Below are 14,562 nucleotides of genomic sequence, written 5' to 3'. Positions count from 1 at the left end.
GATCGTGCAAATCACCCGCAATACACAGCTAACTCTCGATTATTATTGTCATTCCCACATCCCCAAACACCACCAGGGCGTGAGCAAGGAAATGAGCTAGATCAACAGTTGACAGAAATTTGTGGGAAATCCTCCCTAGGAAAAGAACCTGTGTATGTTCGATAAGAGACATGGCAGGGCTTGGCAGGACATCCTTGGTTCCAAGCTGCACCACTAAATACAGTAACTTCACCGGCAGGCCCAGGAGCTCAGCCTCTACACCCACCCCAATACGAACTACAAATATGGTTGCCATCTGGTGGCTAACCCTGAGTGAAGTTAGCATCTGTGATGAGTTCAAGGTGGACCAGATTCCCTGTCCTGTCCCCTCTGGAACAACAGGAGGGTAGAGAAAACCACAGATGTGGCCATGCTCACTCTTGTGCACAGAGTGAAGCCAGGACCTTGCTGCTGCAGCTCCATACTGGATCTGGCAGTCATTGGGGTTTTTCCAAGCTGTCCGACACGTTCAAGGGATGCTCCTAGTCTCAGTAACTGAGCTAAAAGTAGTGGATGCAGCATGTACAACATTAAATCCAAGTGGCTTGGGCTGCCATTCTGACCCAGCAGCGTTTTTGAGCAGTGTCAGAGATTGCACTGCATTTAATCCCAACCCTCCTAGATTAAATCTAGCTGCTAAAGATAACTCCCAGGGAATACGAGCAGCAGTGGGCAGATCTGCTCGCCCGCCCTCCTTCAAAGATGCACCAGTCCTTATTCAGTCAATGTCATCTCACAGCAAACCACCGAAAACCAAGACGAGCGTGCCTGCATTAAAAGCAGCTGATCAATGTCCCTGCGTAAAACGCCCGATAATCCCTACACAGAGCAGGCATCTGGCATCAGCTGCAGCATGCCAGAGAGATGAACAGGAAAAGTATCCATTGCATATTCCTGGCACCTTCTGCTGGCACAGCGGTGGGCGGAGAGCAGCGAAAGGGCTCCCGGGATTCAAAACTCCCCCCCTCTCTCAGCAGATCGGCACAGTCTTTAAAGGCCCTATGGCTCTGGCTTAACCACCATCCCAAAATGAGGAGCTCAAGGTCAGCACAGCAAGTAGCGACTATCACGCGATGCTATCAGAAGATAAGGGCCAAGTGTCCATCTCCTCTCCCTCACCATCTTTGAGGTTACGCATTTAGCGCTACCACAAAACACAGAACTGCTCTCGAAAATGCTGCATAAAGCACAACCTAAATGCCACAACGGGAAGGTCTCCTCCTGTTGAAACAATAAGCATCTGCGGATCCACACAGCCGTGCGGCGCTCCGTCTCCCCGCCGCTCCCGGCCGAATCCATGTTTCCGCGGGCGGACGGTGAACCCTCACCGCTCCGACAGGGATTCTCGGCATTCTCAGGGTGCACAGGAGCCCTAATTCCGCGGGCAGGGAAGGCGGCTGCCACCCCCCGCAAGCATCCCTTGCTCCGGGGAGGGCTGTCATCGCCGGTACCCGCGTTTCCCCCGCCAGCCCCGCATCCCGGGGATGCCCCCCTTCTCCCCTACCTTCTCCTGCGCCCGGGTCAGCTTCTTCTGGACGTTGCTGGCGATTTTCCCGGCCGTGACCCCCTTGCTGCCCAGCTCGGCCATCTTGCCTCCTCTTTTTTAACGGGCTGCGAGCGACGGACCGGCAGGAAGGGGGGGAAAACCCGGCGGGCAGGCGATGGCCCCGGCCGTCACCGCCGCTCCCGCCCGCCGGCCGCCGCCGGCCGCCTTTTAAAGGGATAGTGCTGCCTTACAGGGACAGCGACGGGGGCCGGTTCTGGACGCATTTCCCCCACCCTGCCTGCCTCCTGCCTCCTCCGGGGCCCCCGCCGCCGCCTGTCCCAGAGAAAGCCAACGCGGTGGGAAAGTGTGGGAAGCATCGCAAGGGATTCATCTTAGGTAGTGAAATCGGTTTGCTGTCGTCGTTCATCCCGCAGCAAAACGGCACTCTTGTTTTAAGAAATCTGTACCGCTAATTATCTCTGACTGTCCAAATTCATAGGACAAAGGTACTTCTTAAATTACTCCTGGGTCTTCACAAGCACAAAGGGGAAATTTAATTCCTTAAGGAAGGGTACCTGGAAGCGAATCAAACGCTTGATTTTAAAAGGGGACGTGAAATGTCAGAAGATTCCATCCTTTAATCAGAAAATTATTAAGGTTGGAAAAGACCTCCCAGGTAATTGAATCCAACCATTACATCAGCATCACTGTGTTCGCCACTAAACCATATCCCCAAGTGCCACATTCATCATACCCTTCGAACACTTCCAGAGGTGGCGATTTCACCATTTCCCTGGGCAGCGTGTTCCGATGCCTGACCACCCTTTCAGTGAAGACATTTCTCCCAATATCCAATCTAAACCTCCCACAGCACATCCTGAAGCCAATTCTTCTAGTTCTGTCAATTGTTACCTGGGAAAAGAGAACGACCTCCCCCTTGCTACAATCCCCTTTCAGGTGAGTAGAGGGTGTGATGAGGTCTCCCCTGAGACTCCTTTTCTCAGGCCTGAATCTTCCCAGCACCTTCAGCTGTTCCTCATGGGACTTGTGCTCCAGACCTTTCACCAGCCTTGTTACCCTTCTGTGAACACACTCCAGTACCTCAATGTCTTTCCTGAACTGAGCAGCCAAGAAACTGAGCACAGGATTTGGGCTGTGGTCTCACCAGTGCCAGGTACTGGCCACACTGATTCCATTTCTGATGCCATTAGCCACGATGCCACTGGCCTTCCTGGCCACCTGGCCTTGTTTTTGCTTTGCTAGATTTACTGGGCAAATACCTTTTGTGAAACTTTATTCCTTTACACGTCAGGACAATGTTCTGCTTCCTGGAATACAGGAAGTCACCTCAGTGCTGTCATTCACATCCTAATACTCGGCCCCCAGGCTTCCGTCAGTGCCACACACCAGGGCTTGGGTGAGTGGTGGGGAAGCTTCCTTCCTTCCTATCCTGCTTCTGCACTCATCCCAGATCTCTGTGGGAGCTTGGGACTATGTGCCCTCACTATCCTGTACACTACCAACCAATCCAGTGCTCTGCAGAAAATTGAGATATATAACCTGCATTTACCTTTGTTTAAGATGGCAACACCCATTTTAATTAAACGATGGGACCAAAACCTCCCTGTGTCCCCAGACCATTTCACACAATCATTGCTTTTCCGGGTGAAGACTGTTATGTCCAGTTTCACACACACAGGTAATAGTATAGCATGCACTACTGCAGTGTAAGGCAATAGATAATGCTGAAGGTGATAACTTAAGAGAGTTAGGGCAGGTCTTCCAATTTATATGTCATTTATTGTTTTCCATTTCTGCTTCAGTACTATTTCTGTTCATTCCGAACAGAAAATAAATATAAAAACAATTAAAACAATTGTCTTGCCAGAGCCCTTAGAAACTATGGGCAGAGAACCTGCCAACACCTCTTTGTAAGGCTTCATGAGACAGTGCCTGTGCATTTCTTGCCTGTGTTGACAATGGCTTTTTTTTTAATGACAGAACCTTCATTCAGAATCCAGTTTAAATCCATGGTATACTTCAATTATGTTATTAGAAATACTATGCCCATTTAATAAAATACTAGGGCATATGTTTCAGTTGCGTATGAGAAAAGTACAATGATACAAGATATATTCACTGTGTGAGTACCCATTTTGCCAACCTGTATTGCAAACTGCAGATTTATTCAATTCCTTCCTGGCTTTACACTTAGTATTTATCTATCTGTATGATGAGTGTTTACTATTAGTTTAGCATTTGTTTTCTGTAGTATTTGTCCCAAATGCATCTGATTTTTTCCATAATTTCAGCCTTAATAGTTATTTTTATATTACCATTCTTCTTGGGTATAATCTATGATTTTTCTCTCACCCCAACCTCCCCTGCCTTAGCTGAGTTTATAAGGTTGAAAGATGCACATGTGGTTAAACATTTGTAACATCACTTTCAAAAGAGCAGATGTTGCAGGGTCAGAACACATTCCTCTCCAACCTACCTCATATATTTGCTTCTCCTGCTTAAGTCTTTTCTTCAGTGGAACTGGTTTTGAAGGGATTTTTGTCTGATTACATCCCTTCAAGTGAAAAGCAAATGATTGCAGCACATGAGCTGAAAAGAGAGTCCACAGCAAACATCAGACAGTCATGAACAAAAGCAGCCAGACATGCATGTTCACAACAATGAAAAATGATGACAAACTGTGTATGCTTTAAAAGCTGGGATTAACAGCAAGCATCCACATCTCAGCATGAGTCATTTCCCAGTTATTTCTGTGCTTGATTGGATCAGCACCAAAGCTGCAAAGCATTTGCTGGGCTCCAGGTGTGTTGCAAAAGGTATTTCCCTGGCATGACCCATGTATTGTGAGTGGTCACGCAACTGAATGACCCTATAAGCCATTTCAGTCAGATAATACATGGAGGAGGTTGTTGCTTTGTGAACAAGAGTGGCTTCAGTCTCGTATCTATCCACCATTTTTCTATTTCAAGTTTACTGTGTTTTAAAAGCTCATAAATGTAAATTATTTCAATTGGTCTGCAGTGCAATTATGTAGTAATGAATATACAGGCTACCAACATAGTGCTTGGTTTATGCTTTGTGGCATCATGAGACAGAGATGTCAAACCTTTTGGGAGCCACTTGTGACAGATTCTGCACAACTGGAGTTAAAAGAAATCAAACTTAATGCTTATGAGTATCTCCTGCAATGAGATTCATTTAAATTCAATATGTACATAGTTGTCTAATCTATTGTAACACTGGGCTCCTGAACAGTTCATTTCACCTTACTGTAACCAGCTAAACATACTTAATTTAAGCTGAGTCACCTTGACTCCTTTTATAGTCAAAAGAGAGAAATCCTTATCTCCAAAGCTGATAAAAGGTAAACCAGAAATGTCTCCCTTCCCCCTTAGCTACAGAGGGAGATTAGCTGAATAGTTTAAATAGCTAAAGTTAAGAAAGCCAGATGGGTTATGAAACCCACCTGTAGTCCATCTCCTTGGTGACAGGATGACTCATTTCCACAGTTCAGAGGGAAGAAGCAAATCTGTCAAACGCTCTAGCACAAACAGGCATATTTAACATGTACATACCCACCACTGCTTTTTTATGGTTTTCTTAATTGATTAATACTCTAGTCAATAATAGCTATGTTAGGCCTCAGCCCCGTAAGTGCATTTCACTTCTCAGTTGTCTCATTAAAAGGAGATAAACTGTTCACCTGTTTACAATTAAACATATGCTTAAATGCTCACTGGCTTGGAGTCCATTATTTTGTAGCTTAGGTACAATTTGTTCCCTTCATTGCACAAATTGTTGTTCCAGCTCTTTTTTTCATTATTGTTAGTACTCCTGTTCTGCCAGTTTTGTCCATCTGGGAGCAGGATATTTTCTTCATTTGTAGTAATTTAAATTGTATAAAAATTTATTTTTCAGAGAGTGATTTCAGCAATTTATCCATTATTATTTTTATTTTTTTCTGACTTGAACCTATTCATTGTCATACATATGTTTAAAACTATCTTCCCTGCTACTGATGGCAAATTCTTTCATATATAATCCAATTAATTTAAATAAAATAAATCTAAAATAACAGTAGTAATGGTTTCTACCATTCATGGAACCAGAAGTATATGTTTTCTAGTCCAGTTACAAAGAAGATTAAAAGCTAGTTAAATTGATTTTTGTTTCTTTTCAGCAAGGAGTTCTGATTTTAAGTGTATAATTACAGTTTTTAGAAAATATTTAGTAGAGTTCAGTTAATTAAATGTCAATGGAATTATTTAATTCTTTAAATGTTATATTTGTACTAAATAATATTTGCAGTAAGCCGTTTGAAGAACTCTAAAGCCCTTCACCCCAAGTACTTGTATAATGCAAGACGGGTCTATTTCAATTTCTTGTAGTAGTCAAAGCTGAAGTTCAGATATTAAACAACCTGTTTGTTTGGATCTGTAGTTTTGTTCTGACTAATTCTGGTTCTAACAGTACAGGTCAGTTTGCCTCACTCCCTTTCAGCACCACTCTCCTGCTTCAGTGATGGCAGTTGAAGGACTAATTTGAGACAGTAAATCCAACATCTTGAGAACAACAAATTGCACTAAATATATTACGTAGCAAAACCTAATCAAGTTCTAACTCAAACCTTCCCTGCCTTTTTCTTTCCATTGCAGATCATGCATTCTTCTGGGACAGCATTCCAGAGGAGCTTGCAAAGGTGACTTCTGCCTTTTCTTTTAACCTGATAACATTGTCAGGGATAATTTGGTTATCAATTATCTGGTTTGCCTTAGAATTCCTTTCTTACTGACTGTATTCTCTCCCTTTGTTCTCCCACAGAAAGGTGCAGGGAAGAATCAGGAAGTTTCTGCATTAAAAATAATAGATAAGAACTTGCTGATTACATGTTCTGTCCTTTAAAACAAGAGCAACATGAAAGAACCTTGATTTAAAAATAGTGTCCGAAGGTGTTTCCTCCCACACATCTCAAACACTCAATTCCTGTTGGATCTTTCCATTATCTTTTAAGAGGAACAGAAGATGATGATACCTAAGTTACTCTTCTCATGCTCTAAACACACGAAAAACCCACCAAAAAACCTAATACTATAGCGCTGGGAAGGCTCCAAAGCTGAGAGCTTTGCCTGTGTAGTCTAGACTCATCTGTTCAGAATCAGGAAGAGGGAGGAAATAAAATGGCATTAAAACTTTGTCTCATGTCTCACTGAAGACTGTTCCATGATTGCAAGCTTGCTTGAATTCCAGGGAATTATGTGGTATTCATGATGTGTCTTACCGGGACCTCCAAACTTTGGCAGATTTTTCACAACTTCAAAATTCAGATCATATTTCTCTTCCATCCACATACCTGTTTGGACGCTTGATACATCTGCATGTAACTTTTTTTTTCTCTGCCTGTGTGGATTTAGCCATCACAAAGTGATCTTTGGCCCTGAAATTGTGACAGATTAGCAACACTTCGCTATTAAATGAAGTGAGTAAAGAATTGAAATGGTCTGTAAGCTTTGCACAAATATATTTCCAAGAAGCTTATCAAAATTTCTGTGTACCCTATTGTGCAGGAAATTAAGGGATCTGGCAAATATGAAATAATTTTGGTTTTACTTTTTAATTATCACCAATCACCAAGGAACAGGCAAGTGAATCATGTTCTTTCTTTGCAAAATATTCTGAGAATTCTGGAAGCCTTCAACTATTTATTGAAATATCTAAAAAACCAGAAATAATTATGTACTCAAATGGACAGACCACTTTATCCCCATCTATATCTACAGTAGAACACATGGCCCGGCAGGTGGAATCACACAAAGGATATCATTTTACCAGGATACCATATCAACAGCACAAACTGTCACTGAAATGCAGGAGGTATTTGATATTTTCTGTCAAACATACAACCACAAGGTTCCACACTTGTGAAAACCATGCCAGGTGGATTATGTAATGGTAACAGTTGTCCCAGTTGCAATGCCTTCCTCCTTGCTTCTCTTTACCAAGAGCCCCATTTTATTTCCTTGGCAACGAAATAGAGTGACTTATTCACTGTGCATTACTTCCAAGAGCCATTTCTCCTTCAATTACTGCAAGCTTACTATCAATTCAAATCTTTGCAGTTTTCAAAATTATCCAACTCTTTAATTTTGAGGTGTGGGATTTGATTTTTCAGAAAATAAGGATGGTAACTGTCCAGTCTGGGCAAATCCTGTTTTTCTGGACATACATAATAAAACATTGGATACAATTTAATCATACAATCTATTCTATTTAATAATTACTGACATTTATAATAACATTTTCCTTGACCTGGATCAGGACTGAACTGGAGAAAACGCAAGACAGAAAACTGCAAAATTATTCTTATCTGTAACAACTCTATCGACTCTATAAAAAGGCTTTCATAAAGATTCAGCAAAAAAACCAGTGAACACCTCAAATAGCTAGAATTAGTTAGAATTAATATATTTCTCTTCCCAAATTATGTGACATCTTAATGAATCATTCAGTGCTGTGACATCTTCAAGTCTCCCTGCCAAATTTAGCAGAGAACATTCAGAGTCCTAAAGCAAGCACCCTCTACAGTTTAATGAGTCAAAAAGCCATGTGTATACAGATATCAGGGTCATCAGCATGGTAGAAGAATATAGATAAATATCAAGCTAAATTTCTGCTTTGTTTGGAACCATATTTTGAAACAAGACAACACTACCAGATAAATGAACCGAACATAATAAATTGTGAAAATTTTTCTTAACATGTCACTGCACAAGTGAAGGATATATATTTTATTTCTACTACTGTACTCTACAAGCCAAAGCACAAGTCTGGAAATGTTGCAGCATATGAACATCTTTACTAGGAGTTTTTCAATAGAGGATGTTCCCTCAAAACCCCACCTTTTGGTGGGGGTGAACAGGTGAATAGGACACATGAATAGGGGTCCAGACAGGGGAAAAAAAAAAAAAAAAAAAAAAAAGTAGAAATCTGAATCACAAAAACTGGAGACCAAAGAAGGACTGGGAGAATTAAGCCACCACTTCAACATTTTCATATATTTTAAGGTATCCACAGCCTTGAGTCACAAACTGAGGAAGAAGCAAATGTGATGCTTATCTCTTGGACATGGAGGTAAAGATCAATTTATTATATATATTGCAGAAATGTGCTGCTTGTAAAACAAGCTTTCAGAAACTAGTAGCAAATAGAAACCCAAAAGGCAGCTACCAGAAGAGAACAGTATTTTTGGTCTACATAACAGCAGTGAGCTGCATCACAGCAAAACAAAGCAAAGTGCCTGGATAAGAATAATCTTGCACAGCATTATCCTCTGGCTGTATGTGTGCTGTCAGATCTTCTGAGATCCTAGATTTAAAACAATCAACCAAACAAGCAAAAATATCCCCTCCTAGCATGCCAGCATGATCCAGATTTACCAAGACTTACACAATAAACATTTAGAATGGTGAACAACCCCACATTTGCTAGACAGAGCAACAAATAGGTACAATCCACTTGCAAATCCTACCAACACTACACCAACTCACAGCCTCATAAGGGTGCAGTAATCCTAGAAAGCACAAAGTTCTTTCATGCTGAAATTACACATTTCTATTGTATTTAGAAAGCTTTTATTTATGGGAGAGAACAAGAAGGTTTGACCTTGCCATTAATGAAATGCTTCCTGGAGATATTTAATTATTCATTATCCTATCCTATCCTATCCTATCCTACCCTATCCTATCCTAGCCTATATCCTATCCTATCCATTATCACAGCAAACAAGTCTTCATCTTTTTATATAAATATCAGAATATATAAATGGAAATGCACACAGTTTGTGCTTTATACTGTATAGGATGGAACTGTCTTGATACAGCTAATCAGATCAGTTATGCTCTCTTTATAAAAAAATGTTTTACGGGTTCCTGTTTGTTAATAGGTAACATTAGAGGCAGTTGTTTAGATACTAGTCCCACATTATCTTGCAATTAGAGGTTGCTGTTCATCTCACAGGAATGCCAAGCTGATCACAAAGACTTTATTGACTCACTGCTGTCTTTGATGTATTTCTCTGGGCCCCTGGTTACAACCACTAGTCACTAAAAAACCCAATCACAATCACAAAAACCACCCAAAGGAAGTATCTTCTAGCCAGCAGTTCTTTACCTTTTATGAGTTGCCATCTCCTTAAAAAATACTTCATAAAACATTAAAGCATGACAAGCCTTCCTTGTTTTAGTCCTTCTTTACAGATCCTGGAGAAATAAATAATGGATTTTCATTGCTCCCTTGTGCTAACGCTAAACATCCCTCTTTCCAGTCAAATTGTTCAACATTAAACTTCCAAACTTTAGATGTCAGTACATGATGATAACCAATAAAAGGAATGCTTCCATTTGTTGCCTCAAGACATCTAAAAATAATAAACTCTTTTCTCCTCTCTTTTTTCTTACCACTATGCAGTTACATAATTGTCATAGAAACAAAGCAAAGAAAGGCCTAGGAAGGTTTTCTCCTCTGAGAAGTAGCCAATTCAGTGAAAAAGCCTGAGGCCCCTGACTTAACCCAGCATTTGGGAAATGTAAGGTTATCCCCCATCCACTATATGTTTTTCTGTCATTTAATTAATTTTAATTTTACATGAATTGCACAATAAATATTTCATTACTTCTCATGGCAGAAACTCATTAGTAGCCCGCTATTTTCTGTTCCAGTAGAAAAAGGACAATGTGCTATTTGTAATTATTTACTAGCCAAATAATAGCATAAATTCCATTTGGTCTTGCCTATAGTATTGTGTGGTGAAATGCCAACATCAAAAATAATAATGAAAGTACTTAATGCCAATTTATACATCAACACAATTGCAGTAATTACAAGTAGTACTCTCACATTCCAATGTGACCCAGAATCGTGACAGATCAAAACATTAATCTCTGTGCATTTGCCAAATGAAGCACTGTCAATCAAGATGACCCAGTCCCAGAAGATGCAGAAAGAGGAATTCAACACAATGAAACTGTTCAGCATGGGCCTAAAATTTACAGCCTTGAAAACATGCAAACAACATAGACATCTGCTTTGATAGAGCAGCATGGCTGTATTAGATATTTCCTGCCACAATTTAATCTGACATAGCCAGTGGATGGGTAAGTGTAGCCATTCCCTGCAGAGGTGATGATTGATCTCTGCATCACAGGATGAGTTAGAAAGCTTTGCCAGCTGAGATTTATGTCTCGGATATCTGCAAAGTTGGGATGTTTTGTAACCATTTTAAAAATAAAACGTAGGATAGCGGTGAAATGAATGGCTGCCCACACTTTCTGCAGCTCATATCTATTTATATTGCAAAATTAAGCTGATTAGCAACCAGTGAATGAATATTTCTTGGATAAATTTAGTGCCTTCATTCTTTGTGAAAAGAAATGCATATAATTTCATACAACTTCATCTGAAAATAACAGGCGTTTGGTGGAATTATCATGATTACTATGCCTTTGTTATTTATGAATTTGTGACCATAAGAAAGCATCTATAAATGTGATACTGAAATACTGATTGCCTTTTCAGTGGTATCTTCTTAAATGAAGATTTTTTGCCAAGTCCTTCCAGATATGTGTAAATGATTCCCTGCATACCTTTCTGATTCTCCAATCAATTAGACTTAATGTTTCTTTTTTGCATCTGGGATGAGACTGTCTTTGCATTGTGTGGGAAACTTCAAGCAAATTCAAATGTTCACCCTGTCTGCATAAAGGAGACAAAGAGCTTCACAAGTTAGTTGCTGAAAGTAAGAAAGGCTTGTCTGAATGTTTCGTGTTCCATACTTAACTGTGGTGGCAAACATTCTCTTGCAGTCCTTTATCCCTTGGGCGCTCTTTCCAAAATCCCTGACTCCAGCCTTCCTTTTGTCTGAGTAAAGTGGGCTGCTTCAGTGAGTTTACACTTCAATGTAATTGTTTCCCAACTAGATAAACATTTGACAGCAAACACTGTGTTTCAAACATTGCCAAGATTGATGCAACACCCTCTAAATGATGTCAGATGATCTCCTGTTTACCGCAATGTTTACTGCAATAGTGTCTGAACCACACAAATATCCCCCTTAATTGTTTCCTGTCTCCTTTACTAGTATCTCACCTAGACTGTGATCTCTTCTGAGAAAAACTGGCTTTATTTTGAATTTTTGCATGATAACAGGTAGAGTGTCAAAGCTCAATGATTAACAAACTGTTAAAGATAAATCTCAGCAGAAGCCATACAGCACTACAAATGCTGGATTTTCTCTAACAAAACTTTTCCCATGTGAAACTTTGGATATACTGTACTTTTTCCCACATTCAAATTCCCATTTTGAGCAAGGGTATGCAAAAGATGAACAGAAATTCAGAACGTTTACATGTACAGGGGCTAAGAGTCCTTGTGAAACAGGTGCAACCAAACTCCTCTATCCTTAAGAAGCCATAATAAGTGCATTGCTCTTAGCTATATAATTTTTTTTTCCATAAATACATGATCAGACGTTCACTAAGGAATACTATAAAGGCAGCACCACCTAGTGGTACCAAAACCACAGTGAAGTATTTTCAGTGGTTTCCTGAAGAAAATCCGATTGGAAACCCAGGGGAAACAGAGCTGAAATTATTTTTGAAATATCCACATAACATTTACATGTTTTGATCTTTTTTTTTTTCTCCAGCAAGAACATGAATAGATATTTGCAAGCTCTTAGCGTACATATATATATGTATATATTTACTTTCTATTGTAAGTACCCTCTGAAAGGGAAAAAGTGAAGTGAATATGTGCATTAATCACAGCAGATATTTTTCTTTTTATTGTACAGATATACATGTACAATATATTCAAATATTTGTACATATATGTAGAATATTTTTAAACTATAAGGTACCAAAATAATTACTATTCACACCTTTTCATCCAACTTTATTATTTACTACTGCACATGTAAGGTTTAGATGAAAACCTACACACAAATAAGAAATATCTAGCAACTTTGGACCACTTCCCAAATATTTTCCAACACACATTCCAGGGAACTGTAGTTTACCTTGCTTCAATAAATATAGTCCCTGACAGAGGTGCTCACTGCAAACATCAGAAGGCTCCAATGTGTAAGACCAGTTGCCCTCCCCAGTGATGGTACTGGCATGTGTACTTATATCTAATCTATGCTCAGAGGTTGTACAGTACTGGGTGAACTTGGCATCACTTGACAGCATTTTAAATCATCCTACCATCTGCTTTTCACTTGCCCCTGTAAATCCTCTATTGACACTTCTGTGACACTTCAGGAAGTGAAAAACCCTCCTATGCATCTGCCACCTTGGGAGCCTGCCAGTGCAAACTAACATTGTTTTGAACACTGAGAATCAGTGGTTTGTTACAGCCCTTCCCAGTCTTTCTCTGGGCATGCACTGGCAAAGTTTGGCATTAACAAAGACATAAATCTCTTGTAATTATATCAAATTATATGACAGCATGTTTTAAAGTTATAAACATTATGTGACAACATAGCATGGTTTGTCCTTGGGTAATTCTTTGATAGCTTTGCCAGTACCTTTCCTCCACAACGACAGTATTCTTAATATAATGTTGTCTCCACTTCTGCCAAGTCATTACACACCTTAAATTCTTGTAAGAATCCTCACATTTTCTAGCTGAACTATTAATTTCCCATGGAGTAGTGAATCTTTCAGTTCAATACAAGAAGTTAAAGACTTTAAGCTGCTAAAGAAAAATGCAAATATAAATAGTCATTAAAATAAGAACCAAGACTTGTAAATTCTGTATAAATATTTTATAATGTATAAAAGACAACTTACATGGATAGGTGCTCTATTAGAACAAAATACTGGCTGTTTTCATGAAAAGATTCAAATGCTATAAAAAGCATTTTAGGATGTCTCTTCCATCTTCTGCAATGATGTGTTACTTAGGGACTCATACCAAGCAGCAAATGTACTGCAACATATCAGTGGTTGATGTTTCTAATGATGCTATGACAAAGCAAAAGGAAGGCACCATATGGCATCCAAATTTGGATTCGAGGCAGCAGTTCTTTGTCTCCAAGTCAACAAAACCAGGCAGAGTTATGGAGTCAAATACTCAGTCCATAGACTTTTAAACAGATTTTGCAAAACATCTCCTTTGGGAAGTCAGCTGGCTCTGGCAAATACAAATCTCTTAATTTGATTTAAGATGGAGACAATTGAAAATATCAATGGGAAAAAAAGAAAAAATAAGAAAGATGGAATTGGAAGACCCAGAAAAATCAGAAGGCAGTCTTGTTCAAGGAAAATACTCCTAGCAGAATACCTAGTTTTCTTAAAATAGACATATGTGCTCAATACAAGAAGAACATTTGAAAGTCCTTATGACAAGCATTTAATCCTCTCATAGATCAGATCAATTTTGTTTAGTGTTATTATTTTTTATATGAGATCCATACAAAGGAAATTTTGTTTTTCTTTTGTATAAACCTTGAAAAGACACCACAAAAAGGTATCAAAATACTATAACCATGTGACTGCAACAGCTAGCTAGCAATGTGAAATTTCGTGTACACCATTAAACAACAGTATTATTTAATTTCTAACTTGTCTTTGACTTCCTAGACAAAGGGAAGACAACCAAAGAAAAATTTTGTAATTTTAAGAACTAAGTTGCAAAATTTTAAAGTTTATTTAGCTGAAATACTTATGATTGTCAGTATGTAAACTACCTCACCAAACCAGTCAGAGCCTGACATGTAAACAGTTAACTGTATATAATTACATATGTATCATATTAGGATATGCAAGTTTCAACATTGTTCAAGGCATAAGGTGGATACAGGGTACAAGGTTGCTCTCAAAAATAAGAATGGAAGGTTACTGCAGTGATACTAAAGTTATCCAAAGTATCATGCAAGAGAGAGTTTTCTGTTTGCTGTCATAGGAAAAGTAATAATAATAATAATAATAATAAAAACACCAAACAAACAAACAAAACAA

General features: G+C 39.4%; 1 protein-coding gene across 15 annotated transcripts in view; it reads right to left on the bottom strand.

The window, feature by feature from the left end:
* The window catches only part of BIN1 (bridging integrator 1), a 93,687-nt gene extending 91,976 nt beyond the window's left edge, over nt 1-1,711 (bottom strand). For all 15 annotated transcript variants that reach the window (XM_066323034.1, XM_066323035.1, XM_066323020.1 and 12 more), the window contains exon 1: nt 1,544-1,711. In XM_066323034.1, coding sequence (XP_066179131.1) covers nt 1,544-1,627 — 84 coding nt within the window. In that variant the 5' untranslated portion in view covers nt 1,628-1,711. The remainder of the gene's footprint in view (nt 1-1,543) is intronic.
* Nucleotides 1,712-14,562: the final 12,851 nt, after the last annotated feature.

Source organism: Sylvia atricapilla, chromosome 7 (genome assembly GCF_009819655.1).
Source record: "Sylvia atricapilla isolate bSylAtr1 chromosome 7, bSylAtr1.pri, whole genome shotgun sequence".
In the NCBI taxonomy this organism is placed as follows: Eukaryota; Metazoa; Chordata; class Aves; order Passeriformes; family Sylviidae; genus Sylvia; species Sylvia atricapilla.
This window is presented reverse-complemented; position numbering and strand designations above follow the sequence as displayed.